The sequence below is a fragment of the Kryptolebias marmoratus genome, linkage group LG7, assembly GCF_001649575.2.
Source record: "Kryptolebias marmoratus isolate JLee-2015 linkage group LG7, ASM164957v2, whole genome shotgun sequence".
Taxonomy (NCBI): Eukaryota; Metazoa; Chordata; class Actinopteri; order Cyprinodontiformes; family Rivulidae; genus Kryptolebias; species Kryptolebias marmoratus.
In genome coordinates this window covers 21,857,275-21,872,804 of record NC_051436.1, presented here as the reverse complement: position 1 = coordinate 21,872,804, position 15,530 = coordinate 21,857,275, and the positions used below count along the sequence as shown (strand labels likewise).

General features: G+C 39.0%; 1 protein-coding gene across 2 annotated transcripts in view; it reads left to right on the top strand.

Moving 5' to 3' along the window:
* The first annotated feature begins 1,543 nt into the window (after window positions 1-1,543).
* The window catches only part of supt16h (SPT16 homolog, facilitates chromatin remodeling subunit), a 24,036-nt gene continuing 10,049 nt past the window's right edge, over window positions 1,544-15,530 (top strand). Inside the window, exons 1-14 of one of the 2 annotated variants that reach the window (XM_017437496.3) lie at window positions 1,544-1,920; window positions 4,441-4,533; window positions 5,020-5,190; window positions 5,669-5,821; window positions 5,910-6,056; window positions 7,352-7,503; window positions 9,122-9,294; window positions 10,120-10,210; window positions 10,286-10,359; window positions 10,465-10,574; window positions 11,891-11,956; window positions 12,102-12,200; window positions 12,297-12,308; window positions 12,551-12,666. In XM_017437496.3, the coding sequence (XP_017292985.1) occupies window positions 1,855-1,920; window positions 4,441-4,533; window positions 5,020-5,190; window positions 5,669-5,821; window positions 5,910-6,056; window positions 7,352-7,503; window positions 9,122-9,294; window positions 10,120-10,210; window positions 10,286-10,359; window positions 10,465-10,574; window positions 11,891-11,956; window positions 12,102-12,200; window positions 12,297-12,308; window positions 12,551-12,666 (1,523 nt within the window). In that variant the 5' untranslated portion in view covers window positions 1,544-1,854. The remainder of the gene's footprint in view (window positions 1,921-4,440; window positions 4,534-5,019; window positions 5,191-5,668; window positions 5,822-5,909; window positions 6,057-7,351; window positions 7,504-9,121; window positions 9,295-10,119; window positions 10,211-10,285; window positions 10,360-10,464; window positions 10,575-11,890; window positions 11,957-12,101; window positions 12,201-12,296; window positions 12,309-12,550; window positions 12,667-15,530) is intronic. The other variant, XM_017437497.3, reaches the window with a different exon arrangement.

Sequence of the window (15,530 nt, the reverse complement as noted above, 5' to 3'; positions counted from 1 at the left end):
ACACACACACACACAAAAAAACAAAAAACAGAAAACTTAAGCATGTGTGACTATGTAAGTGTGTCTCTGAGCTCGGTCCATCCATTCTTCAGGACCAAACTGCTGCAGCTCTTTCAGGTTGGATGGATCTGCTTGTGTCCAACAATCTTTAAATCAAACCAGATGGACTGAGGTCTGGGTTTAGACAGGACCATTCCAGGACATTGAACTGTTTCTCCTTAAACCATCGGCATGTTGCTTCAGTGTAGTGTTTATGGTCACTGTCCTGCTGGAAGGTAAACCTCTGTTCCAGTCTCAAATCTCTGGAAGACTCCAGAGATTTCTCTGTATTTTGCTCCATCCATTTGTCTTTTATCTCTGAACAATTTTCCAGTATCTGCTGATGAAAACATCTCCAAAGCATGATGCTGCCACAAATACGCGTTACTGTACGGATGGTGTTCTTAGTAGGATAAGAGGTGCTAAATGTGCTTCAGACATGGTGTCCTGAATGGGTAAAAATAAAAGTTACATTTTAGTCTCATCTGACCACAGCACATTTGCTTTCCTGCCTTTCTTCCAAGAAGCCCAGCTCAGTGTAGTTCATAGTGTTCCTATGGACAGATCCTCCCAGCTCTGCAGTAGAGCTGCCCAGTTCCACCAGAGTCATCTTTGGTCTCCTGGATCTTTCTCGAAATCTTTCCCCTGACCTGTGTGGGGAGTTCCTTGCTCTTCATGATATCTCTTGCTTGATAGTAGACCTTATTATGAAGACATGTTGATCTGAAGTTGATTCGGGGGGGTGTATAACGACTTGAGATCATCTGACACTTAGATTGCTCACAGGTGGATCTTATTTAACTCATGAGCTTCTAAAAAAAGCAAAAGGGCTGAAAACATTGCAAGCACTGCTTTGCAGTTTTATATCTGTTAAAGTTATTTTCACCTTTTTTGCCTATAATTGAATTGAAAATTAAATTAAATTACCAAAAGGGAGAATACGTTTGCAAAAAAATATCTTCACAGCTTTTTAGTTTTGATGGAAAACGCATTGATTCAGTGTGATTAGACGTTTATAACACTTTTTTCCTCTTTAAATTTGAATAAAGAAATACGAAGTAATGTAATTAAAATTTCTTAAAATCTACATTAAAACAACATGTCATTTCCTCCATTTATGCAGATAAATTTAGTTATTTCAGTTATTTCCCAAAAATGTGCTCTCGCGTTACTAGCCAGACACCAGTTTTTCTCGCGAGACCTACGTCACCAGAGGCGTTTGATGATGGTGGCGGGAGAAATCCTACGAAGCCACAGTGGCGGGAAACAGCAAGCGTGGTCAACAAACGACAGGGGGCGCTGCTATGTAGCGTAAAATAAAATGCGACACACAAACAAATAAAATTAGAAAGCAACAAAATAAATAAAATCGTAATTTATTTTATTTTAGATTATTGCCTTTGAAAACGATTTAGAGAAAAAAAAGTTCGAGTGATGCAACATTAGGGTTTTAATTACAGTTTGAGATAAATATGTTTAACACTCGGGGGGAGGGATGAGGAGCACAGGAGGAAGCGAGCGAGGGGATGCGAAGGGACGGCACTTAATTATACCATCGTGGCGTGTGGTGAAAGCAGGGACAGAAAAAACACTTTATTACTAATTTAAGTGTTAATGCTCGTGCTGTTTGTCCTCTCGTGGATGACTGCGATGTTCAAAAGGCCTCGTGAATGAAAGTATAAGGCAGCAGCAGCAGCAGCATCTCTTAGTGGTGTTTGGTTGTCAGCAGGCGTGTTGTTGTGAGTTGACTCTCCTCGTCATCGCTGGGTGTCCGGCCTGCTGAGAGGCTAAGCCGGGAGCTGGAGTGTGATCACCATGGCGGTAAACCTGGACAAGGAGGCGTACTACCGCCGGATCAAGAGATTTTACAGCAACTGGAAGGTGAATGTTGTCCTTTTTTTTGGAGTCAGAGAGTCCTCTGGAGGGGAAAGTAAAGAGGAGAAAGTCGGCTGCTGGAACATGTTGAAGTTAGCCGCGTTTTTTTCTTCTATCGAGAGCCCTGCTATTGTGAGCCCTGATGTTCCCCCAGCGCAGGAAACCAGGGGAACAATCAGCAGTCTGCACGCTTTGAAGTGCTTTAATTGCACTGTAATTCATCTCATTATTGGAGGGATATTGATTCAGCAGCATTTAAAAGGGCCAGCAGCTACCTCATGTTAGCACATCGGTCTCATTCACTACGCTAGCTCGGCAGCTAGCGGACTAGCCAAACGAGTAGCTCCGTAAAGATGCTGAAGTCTGCTCACTTGGTGAATAAGTCGCCACAAAGAAGTGTTATATAGTATGGTATTCACGCAGATTATTGTGATGTCGACCTAGCTGTAAAAGTGTCCACAGTTTCTGTCTGTCTGCATTGACTTCCAGCGTTGGCTACATGCTAATGCTAGCAGCCTAATTAGCATCAGAATAACTCAAGCATCACAGTAACATGTGCGCCATTCCTCCGAGTTTCTTTCTGGAAAAGTCCCCTATTGCATTACCTTTGTCAAACCATTTCCTGTCACCTCAGACTTATGTCAAAAGTTGTTTTTTTCCTCTCAAAGTAGTAGCTTCACGTTACTCTCAGCTATGATTCAAGATGTATTTATTATCAAGCCACTAAATTTCAAAGCATACAGAAGCATCGAAACAACGTTTTTCTCTCATCTGCTGTATAAAATGTCAAAATATGTCGAAAATTTTCAAATATGTTGGTCACACTATTTGTTTGATGTATATTTTAAGCCATAAAGCTCTTTAAGAGTTAAGGTTCTTTTTTATGCTACTAGACAAGCACCATAAGGTGTTTAAAATTAAACATAGCTGAGAATATAATCTGTTTATAAAAGTCTTTGTACTATATATATTGTATCCATTATACATTTTAACAACTCAGTAGAAATTTGACATTGTAGGCATCACTTTGTTTTTGTCTGTGGCCCTTATTGGCTGAATTAAACTCATGTACGATACTGCACCTGGGTACAGGATCCAACTCACCTTTGCTGGATCTTAAATAACTTCAGTTTGTTCTGATTAACCTAAAGGATGTTGTTCCTTTGCCACTTTGGCTATAAAGTGAGTCCTGCAAAAGTACAAACACGGGTGTGATCAAAACAGAGTCACCTGCCTATCCATTTTTCTTTCCCCTCCTGTTTCTGTTCAGTCTCTGTCTGTAGCAGTCATTGTGTGAGAGGCAGGGTACGCCCTGGACAGGTCACCAGTCCATCAGTCTCATACTGGATATTATTTGGGGATGGGACACTTTAGGCACTTTACAAGTTGATTATAAAATGATAATTGATGTTCAACCTTGAGTGGAAACTTAAATGTCTATGGGTTCTTGTACAGAAACACTGACATGCACAATATCATGTCAAAAACCCTGTTCATCACAGGCTGCTGACCAACAATTAGCATAAATTCTAATTTAACATTGAACACACCTTAGGAAAGCTAACATGCGTAGGATTGTGTTTATCACTGGAAATATTTAAAGACGGTTATGTTATGAGAACTTTAACCATTTCTTATGAAAATATTCTTCAAGGTCCAGTGAAGCAAAAAAAAGATGTGAAAACTTAGTTTTAATGCAACATGTTTCTACTCCAGATCCTACAGATTAATGCTGTCAAAATCAGTTTTTCACATTTGAAAATTCATTCAGACTCGTCCATGTCTGCAGTGTATCTAAAAATAGATCATAAACACCACCCCTAATATTGTGTTTTCTGATTAAAGTTTGGTTAAGTTTAGGATTGGTAGGTAGGGGAACAGGTCTGTTTGTGTTTCTAGTGTCAAAGGCACAAATATGGTTAAAAAATTAGCTTTTTCTTTTCTTTATTTAAATAAATATTTATCAAAAATATTACGTTATAAAGAGATCTAAGCACACATTCCACACTTTTTTTTACCCTCATCTTGTATTTAACAGTTCCCAGTTTGTACCCGTTCCAACCATTACATACTCATGTATTTCTGTCTTTGTCTTTGCTTCATCTCCTCTACCTGTTTTTTTGTAAATGCAGTTTTTATCTCATCCACAAAAAAATTGTTTGGAAAAAAAATGTACAAAGAGAAAAGTACAAAGATTTGTATGTATAAATGTATGGGTGTGTAGTGGTAAAGGTACTAATTAACCCGGTGTCATAACATGGGGCAACAGAATAAAGGGTCCTGGACCAATTAGTTAGTATGTGGCTAACTTTCACTGTAGATTTGAGGAAAGTTGAACTACTTTGTAAAACATTTCTCCATGCAGGTGTGCTCAGCCACTTTCAGAGCTTTGTCTTTCTTTTCCTGACACGTTTACAGCGTAGTTAAACATCAGCACTAGTCTTTTAATGTTGGGCATATCTTGACATATCAAGCTGTATTTTGCCCATATCTGTTTTGTAACATGAAATTGTTTGTGATTTCTAGAAAGGAGAGGATGAGTTTGGTAAAGTCGATGCCATTGTGGTGTCCGTGGGAGTGGATGAAGAAATCGTATATGCCAAGTCCACGGCCATACAGGTTGGTACATGTGTGATGACATCACAGGACGCCAAGTTCCGGTCTCACCATCTAGTCCTTCATGGTATCAGATTAAAGATGTTTTCCTATTAAAAGAAAGTATTCCATGTACAATACCTTTTTAATGTTTATCTTTAAACTACAGCGTTGTGCAACTTTTAAGCCACCTCTCATAATATTTACAGGCTAAGTGTGACAAAACTACAGCTAAAAAAAGCACATGAAAACGAAAATAAAGTAGATTTCATGGAACATTTTTGAAGAAATTGAAAAGATCTCAGATTTTTTTCTACAGAGAAAATTTTTCAAATAAAGTTACATAATTCCAAAAGTATAAAAGTTGTAAACAATAAGTCAGAGCACACAAATTTTGTTATATGAATGCTTAAAATTGCACAAACAATTCAGTAGTTTGATTGCAAAAACACCCGTTAACTGGGTTGGTGCGTCACTCACTGCCTCTGTGTGTTGCACGTTTCTCCTCAGACCTGGCTGTTCGGCTACGAGCTGACAGACACCATCATGGTGTTTTGCGACACAAAAATCATCTTCCTCGCCAGCAAGAAGAAAGTGGATTTCCTCCGACAGGTGGCCGTGACTAAAGGCAACGAGAATGCCAACGGTGTTCCGCCCATCACGCTGCTCACCAGAGAAAAGGTAAGAAAAGGCAGCTCAATTATCTGTTGAAAACAAATATTAAGGTGTGGTTGTCAAACGTTTAGGACAGCTGACTTCTCTTCTGTGCTAAAGTTTGGTATGGTAGTAGTCAAGAGACATCCTCAGCACATACTTTGAATGCTAACTGATCTTGCAGTGTCTTTCATTATTACATGAGATTGCACATAATGCCATTTACGAGGTTCAACCAAAACGATTACAACCTTCCTCATCATGAGTTGATCTTAATTTAACACTCTGGCATTAAAGGTGGTGACCAATATGAATTATTTCAAAGAATGCTAATTAGGAATTGTCTTTGGTTTGGATTACTTTAATCAGAGAAATCACTCTTAAAATGGTCTACAGGTTCTTCATCATAATGACTTATAGTATGTTGTTTTGCTCTCAGTGCAAAGTCTCTGTGAATCCTGTGTTTTGAAAAACTGACCTTTCTTATCTGTTACCCGTCTTTTAGAATGAAAGCAACAAGGCCAACTTTGACAAGATGATCGAGGCCATCAAGGGCAGCAAGGAGGGGAAGACGGTGGGAGTGTTCAGCAAAGACAAGTTCCCCGGAGACTACATGAAGAGCTGGAACGATGCTCTCTCCTCAGAGGGACTCGAGAGGGTAAGAAAACAGTCCAGCATGTGGACATATATCTGTGTTCGAGACTCTTGAGCCTCCCTGTCACTGTGTTCAACACTGTGTTATACAGGTAGACATCAGTGCTGTGGTCGCCTACACGATGGCGGTGAAGGAGGACGGGGAGCTGAGCCTGATGAAGAAGGCAGCAGCTATCACTGGCGAAGTCTACACCAAGTTCTTCAAGGAGAGGGTTATGGAGATAGTTGATGCTGATGAGGTGAGAGCACTTCATTTAGTTATAAATGGATATAATCTGCTTGTTTTCTTCCTCCTCACATATTTATGTCATTATACAAATTAATTTAAACATCTAAAGCCAAGACATCTTTTTAAGACTGTTTCTAAGCAGCATTTTTAGAAGTGAACCAGTCACCTTTTAGAGTTTTGTCACAAGTTGTCACTTTGTTCTTAAATTTGATTGAAATGTAGTAAAAGTGACAAAACAAAAGCACTGCCACCCCCCCATGTGTTTTTAATTTCTCAATTTAAATATATGAGGTAGTGCTGGGCGATATGGAAAAAAAATCCTATATCACGATATGGATAATTTTATATCACGATAACGATATATATCGTGATATACCCCAATTATGCACGTTGTCAGTTATTCTCTGAAAAATATGAAAAAATAATCTAATTTCTTACCTTTTTCAAGCTTTATTTCGAAGTGACATTAAATTGAACTTTCACAAATGAGATCTGCTGCATTTCAGTGCAGCAATATATATGTACCTGTTAGATGTAACAGTATTAAATGACAACAGACTCCATTATCTTCGGCCGGCTATAGTTTCACTTTTCACAACTTTCCCGGCTCTTTTACAGCTTGTTTGTTTGCACTTTTTGGATTGTTAAATATTCTTTTTCGTGGTTCTTCTTTAAGTGATGGAAGAGGTTTGTTGTGTTGGTGTCAGATGAGAAAACAGTCTAATAGCAGAGTTAGCATTAGCATTAGCAGAGTTAGCATATTACTTTTTTCTGCTCCGTGTCGGACTTCTTGAACCAAATCACAGACGTCCCCCTGGTTTTGGTAAAAGTCTTTCTGCTAGCTGTCTCTACTTGTTGCAATCCCGGGTTTGATACTTCATGCGTCTCCATCTTTCAGCACTTATGGTGAAAACACGGCGCCGCACAGAAAGCTGCTGCCGTAAAGCATGTCGTAAACCCACACGTAAAGCAGGGTCATGTCGCAAAACGGAGATTCTTCACAAAATAGTTATTTTTTCTTATTATTTATCACTTATATAAACTGAATGTATGCAAAGTGACAACACTAATACATTCGTTGTAGCCTACGATATGAAATATTTACATGAATCATTGATACAATTATGATAGAAACGATGGAGACAATAGAAGAAAATATATCACGATAGACACTTTTCTATCGTCCCCACAATATGTATCGTTATATCGCCCAGCACTAATATGAGGTGACTATCCTGTGATAAATACTGAAGCATCCCCTTTAGAGACTAACATATCCCCTGTAATTTTGTCTCTCCCCAACAGAAAGTGCGGCACAGTAAACTGGCTGAGTCGGTGGAGAAGGCCATCGAGGAAAAGAAGTACCTGGGCGGTGCTGATCCATCCACGGTGGAGATGTGTTATCCTCCCATCATCCAGAGCGGCGGCAACTACAGCCTCAAGTTCAGCGTGGTCAGGTAGCTGCCCTCGTCTGCAGAGGCAGACGCTTTCAGGACCTGCTGGTCCTCAAACAATCGTTTTCTGAAACCGATGAATCTGCAGCTCAAAACTCTAAACATCTTTATCTCAGTAAACAAAAATAGAACTTCACAAAGCTGGAACTGGGTAACAACTTATCAAGCACTCAAGACTATTGCAAACAGTTTCTCTTTATTTGTTCAGACAGGTACGATAAAATTCTGAATAATTCTCCAGACTTTTTAATTTACTGGGCCTCAGGTTAAATTTTTACACAGGAAACACTGAAGCTTCTGATAACATTTTAAGAGCACAACGTAAATCAACTTCAATTAATCACTAGTATTTTTTTTTTTTTACTTTTAAATGCATTTCTGAAGGTTTGGTTATAAACCAACAGTTTAAAATTACTGAACTTTATTACCAAATATGTAATAATCATTTGATGAAGAAATTGTACTAGAAAATCAGTAATCCCTTGTAATGACTGGTTATCTGGGTGAGCTAATGTGACAGAAATGGGCTTTTTAAGAGGCTTTTGTAGTTTTTGTCAAAGAAAAAAATCATATTTTTCATAAATTGGAAATTAACATTACATTGAAATACGCTTCAAGCTTTCCTCCTTTTATCCTTTAATAAATCAAACACTTGTTCCAAGGTCTTTAGTATTTTTCTGAAGCTACTGAGCCGAGGAGCCTTGTGGTTTAAACTGGTTGCAATCTGCTGTTAAGGCCACTAGATGTCACTATATTCAAACACTGTGCCTGTAATGGAGAGGACGTTAATAAACCGCTGGAAGATATTGGAGCTGTATGAATCCTCTTCTTAGAATTGGAAGTAAATCATCACAATAGGAGGAGAAAAGAACAATGTTTTAAACTAATCAGCTGAATTTCTTTTTCTCAAACTGAAGCTTCATAAGTTCATCAACTCTGTGGAGACACCAGAGCTTCTGGTGTATGGAAAAATGATTAGCAGACGTCAGCAATAGCATGAGCCCAACCCCTCTTTATTTTAGTTATGATTTAAATTCTGACCTCTAACTCAGGGGAAAAAAATCCAACCGGCATTTAATGTCCTGCCTCTGGCACAGTGACTGCTGCAGAAAAGCACCAGCACCCTCATGACCCTGAAAGGAGAAGCGTGAATCAAATCAATTTCATTTTAAAGTTGGCCAAAGTCCTACACACAGAACAGTAACAGTAAAAAGATATAATGCAAAACACAAGAGACTATAAACAAACAAAACAAAATTAAAAACAATACAACTGTGATAAGACATAAAATAAAACCATTAAGGTGATGCAAAAAATGTAAACTCTAAGCTGTTTAAAAGCTGGTGAGTACACCACGAGTTGAAGGGGCAGCTGGCTCCACAGTTTAGGAGCTACAACTGTGGCTTAGTGGTTGGAGCAGTTGAAGGTAGGTGGAGGCTCTAAATCCTTAGTAAAAGCAACATGAAATGGTTCATCAGGAGGTGTGTTAAAATATCTGAATAAAAGGTTTAAAATCATGACCGTGCTAAAAGCTTTCAAACACAACGAGGCAGTGATCCGAAATGGTGATGGGTGGTGTTTAATCATAAGTTGCTCAGTTTTCTTCTCTTTTTTTTTCCAGCGACAAGAACTACATGCACTTCGGTGCCATCACGTGTGCCATGGGAATCCGCTACAAGTCGTACTGCTCCAACCTGGTGCGCACTCTTATGGTGGACCCCACCCAGGAGATGCAGGACAACTACAACTTCCTGCTGCAGGTGGAGGAGGAGCTGCTGAAGGAGCTGAAGCACGGTGAGTTCAGGAGCCTGTTGGAGTAGAGATAGGCAGGTGAAGCCTCGTGAAACTTCGAGGCTTCAGGCTGCCTGAGAACAGTGACATCTGCTGGTCAGCTGAAGCCATAGCACCGACCGTTTCCATCCCATGTTAGTGAGAAAAGTTCTGAAAAGACTGCTTGTTTTAATCTGCTGATGTTTTTGTTCGTTTATACTAATGATTACATCATCAATGCATATCAAAAAGAATTACACACTTACTGTTCGGCATTAGACACTGCACCAGTAATACAGCTAAGTTCTTTGTTAAAATGAGTAAGACATTTAAAAAAGAAAATCCTAATATGCAGACACACTCACCCATACTCTGAAAAGCATTTCAGATTAAACAAAAGAATTATTATAAATTACACAATGAGAAGAGTAAAATGTTCATTTAGTAAACTTGATTTTAAATGCTCTGAACTAATAAAATGCTTCGTAACATTTCAAATTAATGAAGCGCAGTGGTGATGTGAAACAGTGATGACGTTTGAAGCTTTGTCACCGGACTGTGGTGGTTTGATACAAGCTCCGACACAGTCCCTCCAATCACTCTTCAGGAAGATTTCTGAAGCCTCTGTATCGTTTGCTCATCACGAAGATTCAGGGACTCAGAGACGTCACTTTATCACTTCTTACAAGTCTTGTCAGTTTGCAGATATTCTTAGTTTCAGGATTTCGGAGGAAAACTGTTCTAATCCTTATTTCTAAAGGGCTTTTATTGTCCCCAGGTTTAGATTGTATAGAAACATGTTTTATTTTTATTTCCTCGTACCTGACTGAGGTCTTTGTCGTCTCTCAGGTGTAAAACTCTGCGACGCCTACAACACAGTTCTGGACTATGTGAAAAAAGAGAAGCCAGACCTCGTAGCAAAGCTGACCAAAAACCTTGGGTAATTCCACAGACACAGACGCCATCTTTTCTGCTGTGCACATGGATGTATACAAACTCTCATTCATCTTTGTAGCTTTGCGATGGGCATCGAGTTCAGAGAAGGCTCCTTGGTTCTGAACGCTAAAAACCAGTACAAACTGAAAAAAGGTGAGGCCGTCATCTTATATTTCTTAACACAAAATGATTGTTGACTTCAGCAACCACCCCTTACAGTTTGCACCTGGTGCTGTGTGTTTGTGGTGTCCCCACCAGGCATGGTGTTGAGTATCAGCTTGGGATTTTCTGATCTTGTGAGTAAAGATGGAAAGAAGGAAGAACAGAAATACGCCTTTTTCATCGGTGACACAATTCAGATCAATGAGGTAATATTCAGGAAAAACTTGATGGGGGTTTTTTCTTTTCTTTTTCCACAAACCAAAACAACAAACGTAAGGTCAAATTTTGTAAATTTTTTCACTAAAGTAGTTGGTTTCTTGGGCAGCAGGTGGACAAAGTTCAATGAGAAACCAGAGATGGTTTCTGTCATAAGAGGAGCTCCTGTGAACGTGTCAAAATATGGCCCTTACATATGGCGTTAAATTTACACCAAATGTCCACCCCGAGCGTGTATTACACTCCATGCGTGCACTGAACCTCCCATGGGCGCACATTTCAGTGACTCTGAGTGCTTCTCTACTGCAGGGCACGAAACTCAACACACACACGCATGAGTTGCATCTCTCAGTATATCAATCTGCTCGCTCGTGTGAAACTGTCTCCGCCCCCCACCAAGTGTAGAAAAAAAGCATGAAAATGTGAACCTACATATGATTGGCCACTTCTCTGCTATCCCCGCCCTGTAACCCTTGTTGGCGCCGGCTGCCGTAGGTAAGTCATCTCTGTGTGGAGCTAACGTGGCTGGTTTGGAGTTTGGTGAGTAAACGTTTTATGAAGCTGCTAAATTCATAAAACCTTTACTCCATACTTACGCTCTAGAGTTACAGAAACAAAACTGAGAAAGGTTTGAGATGCCTGAAACCAAAATGAGATGGATTTAAGACTGGTTTGAGAATCCTGAAAAAAAGAGAGCTGATAATATTCTGCTCTACCACACTTCCTGTTTAGGATCTGTTTAGTGTGTCATTCAGACACTGGGATTAAAAGCAAAATATAGGACAGATGTCTGCCTTTCACTTATTTAGATAATTTTAAAATAAAATGCATATTTATTCCTAGAAGAATTATTAAATTATAGGAAGATGCGTTCAGGTGTGAGGTGTCATTTTTCTGTATATCTTTGGAGCATAATGCACAAAAAAATGTTCATAAAATTTTGTCTACAATATGAATTTCTTAACTCAGACCTAATTTGTGTATCAGGTATTTGACATTATTCATATAAGAGTAAAAAACGTATATCTAGGTGCTTCAGAAAGTCCAAAATGGCTTCAAATTTTGTTAAAATCTAAGAGCTTCCAGAGACTTCACCACCAGGACATTGTTCCTGGACTCTCCTGCCAGAACCTACACATCTGGCCTAAAAAGTAGATATACTGACATTTCTTTTCACTTGGGAACATATTTGTTTGTTTTATTTTTATTTTATTTTTTGGTACATGATTGAGCTTGTTGGGAGAAATAACAAGTAAAACTTTTTTTCTTTAGTTTTTAACCTGAACCTGAACTGTTTGTGCTGCAGGAAGAAGCTGCCACAGTACTCACACCAGTAAAGAAAAAGATAAAAAATGTGGCAATCTTCTTGAAGGTACGTCCTACTACTTTTTTTTTTTTTTTTCTTCACAGAAATAACAAGTAAACTTAAAGCTGAAATGTTACCAGATTTCTAAAGCCAGTGAGCTTTAGTTCCAGAGTTCCAGAGGGGGGGTTTATTTAAATGTATTTTGTTTCAGAATGATGACGAAGAGGACGAGGAGGAGGATGGTGACGATGCAGAGGAGCTGCTGGGGAAAGGATCTCGCAGTGCCGCCCTGCTGGCAGACAGAACCAGAGTGAGTGTTGCTGTTTATGGGTTTCTTGTGATTAGTGTTTCCTTTGTCTTGATGGTGCGTATAACTAAGTGTGTGAATGTCTTTGTACTCCATCAGCTACTTGGGAAGGTAAGTATTCAATGTTTTTCTAAAATCTCATCAGCCAAACTGATTTAAAAGCTCCCTGCTGATGGGAAGGATTGTCATTTTGAGTGATTTTAAGTTATACTTTTTGTGTTTTGGAAATTTCCTTTTACCATCTAAACCTCTTTGTCTGGTTTTTGCATGTATGTTGTATTTATCATCCTAAGAAAAGTATTTTCCTCTTGTGTTTATGTTTATTAATGTTTTGTTTTGCCAATCACGTTTAGAATGAGATGACGGCAGAGGAGAAGAGGCGGGCTCACCAGAAGGAGTTGTCCAATCATCTGAACGAGGAGGCCAAGCGGCGTCTGACGGAGCAGAAAGGAGAGCAGCACATCCAGAAGTGAGTGTTTGAGCCTAATTTATCTTTTAGATAAGTATTTTTCAAGAAAACTGTCATGTTGGGAAGAAAAAGAACAAAATATTGTTGCAAGATCAAAGTCAAAATCATGAGAATTAAGTTTTTAATTTGATATTAAAAAGGGAATCACAAACCAGACCAACGTGGGTATGAAGAGCAACAATAGCCATTAGGGGTTCGTGTATTTGTACCTAACTGTTACGGTTTGAATGGTTTGGGTGATTGACGAATGACGAATACGTTGGTCACAACCAGTCTATCATCTCTCTCCCACGCTGAGGACCGCACTCATGTTTTTAACATGCGCCACGATAAAGCTATCCAAACTACTGTACAGGTGTGCGCTGTGCCCTGCTGGTTTCTGGGAGGTGGGGGTGAGAAAAGGTACTAGCTTGTTTTTATGCACTCGTACTAAGACAGGAAATTTTATTGTGTGGCACTGTCTGTCCTTCTGTGGACAATTTATTGTCCGAGCTCTAAATTGGTAACCCTTTTAACAAAAAAAAATGTCCAACTGCACAGCTGGACACTTCATGGGTCAAGGATGATCTCTATTGATTTCAAGGCCAATGGTAACCCCTTTGTTAAAACTGTCTGTGCTCCAGCTTGTCATCTGAATAACATAAAACCATCAAACCCCTTGTTGCCTAGATTGTGCCTATCTGTCCATTCATAAGACAGTCCACAGTAAGTTGTCCTTGGTGTAACTCCACAAACATTTAAGATAGAAAATGTCATCACAATATGGCTGCACATTGGATCTTATTTTTATTAAGATCACTGCCACCAAAGGAATCTTGAGTGGTACTCGTCAAGTCTACTGCTCTGATCATAAATCAGTTTGTCTAGACTGGTATTTATCAACAGGTAAGTTCTTCACACTGCAGCTGATAGCTGAACTTTGAGTTTAACTTTAGTTGAACTGTTTATTATTTACATGGACAATGTCATTGTCAGTGAAATTGACCTTTCACCCCATCAAAATCATGGATATACTTAATGAGCACATATTCAGGACTGGTGTGTGTGAGGGAATTAATGCTTTGGATCTTGATCACCCTGACAGTTTACTGAAGGGTGTGTTATTTCTTGCCCCAGAGTGCTGAAAGCCACACCAAACCAAATTAAGGCTGCAGAGTGATCACTCTGTCAGTGAAGACACAAACTTGTGAGTTATTATTGTTTTGTTTTCCTGCTGACCGTATCATTAAGGCTCAGTTATAGTCATGCTTCAGAGTGTTGTGCAGGACTCTGCGGATGGTGTTTGAACCTGAGCGAGAAGTGTAGGTGTTTATACCTGACGCTCATGGTGGTGCAGTATTCTCTGAAAAAACAGGGCAGCACTACTTAACCAGTAGAAATCTAGTCAAACAGATTCAGGAGGAAGAACTGTTGTGTTTATGGCTGTGATACAGAGAGGATGTTTAAACTCTAGCCACAGGGGGCTGCAGTGGGTCTTTCTTTGGTGTGATTCGCCCATCATAGGACCAATATTTTCTCCCCACTCGTCTTTACTGATTGCAGCAGCGATCTCCTTCCATGACTTTTGAGCCATTTGATTATCTCATATAAATGGTGGTACGGGCAAACCATCTCCGCTAGCGCACTGAAATTGTTCATTTTAAATGGAGCATGGCATGCTCAGCCTGCGACAAGTTGCAAAAACTGAGAAGTGCACGACCACACGCTACAACACCGCACTGCAGGGTATTCGTGCAGGAGCGGGGACGGCGTGATTGTTGGTGGGCGCAACATGTCAAGTATAAACCTAGCTTTACTTCTGTACCGAGGTACATACTGAACTGTGATTTAGGCAGATTCTTACACCCCTGATGGCTATAAGGATTGTGAAAATTAGCTAGTAAGTTTTACCACATTAAACACAATGTGGTAAGAAGTATTAGTACTTCAAAGACAGTGTTCAGTGTTTCTGCAGGGCATGAAATCATTAAATGGATTGTTACAAAATTTAAGACCTGAAATGGCATTGAAAAGCAATATATTTGAATCTCAATGACATTACATTTTTTATTAGCTTTCAAGAGAAAAAAAGGAGATGAGCCATTTTTGAAATTGTTCAGCTGGATTTAGTCATCAGGAAATTTTGGCTGTGAATTATTGCCGTAATGTACATCAGCATAACATGCAGAAGCATTTTGGTAAGTATTTCTGGCTGGTCGGTGCACAACTTTATTTTTTTTTATTTTTATTTTTTTTTTATTTAATTAAATGGTAAAAACAAACAGTATACAAAAACTCGCAGAGGTACAAAGAACATTGCAACATAGTTACATAAAGAAATAAACAAGGCGTGGGGCTAGAAACTAAAGACAACGACAGTAAGGCATATAAATTAAAAAGCAAGAGAAGTTAAAACAAAAGAAGAGCAGAGATACTTGCAGTTACTTTTTTTGCATAAACAGACTTCAAAAGTTTCAATGAGGTGTAATACAATTTAAATTGATTAAGAAAAGAGACAAAACAAGGCGTTGAACCTCTCCATTTACAGCAGTGTATGTGATATTTAGCCAGCAAAAAGACAATATTAACCATATCAGATATTTTACTATCAAGACCATCAACATAGTATAAAATATGGCTGATGTTAATCTCAGGAATGTCATCAATTTTGAGGGATAGCCACCTTTTAATATCACCCCATAGTTTGGAAGAAAAGGGACAGGACAAAAATAGATCAATCAATCAATCAAATTTTATTTGTATAGCACATTTCAGCAGCAAGGCATTTCAAGGTGCTTTACATAATTAAAAAACAAAATAAAAACAGCATGTGACAATGAATAAACAGTAAGAAAGAGACAAAAACCCGCACTCTAACCCTAATT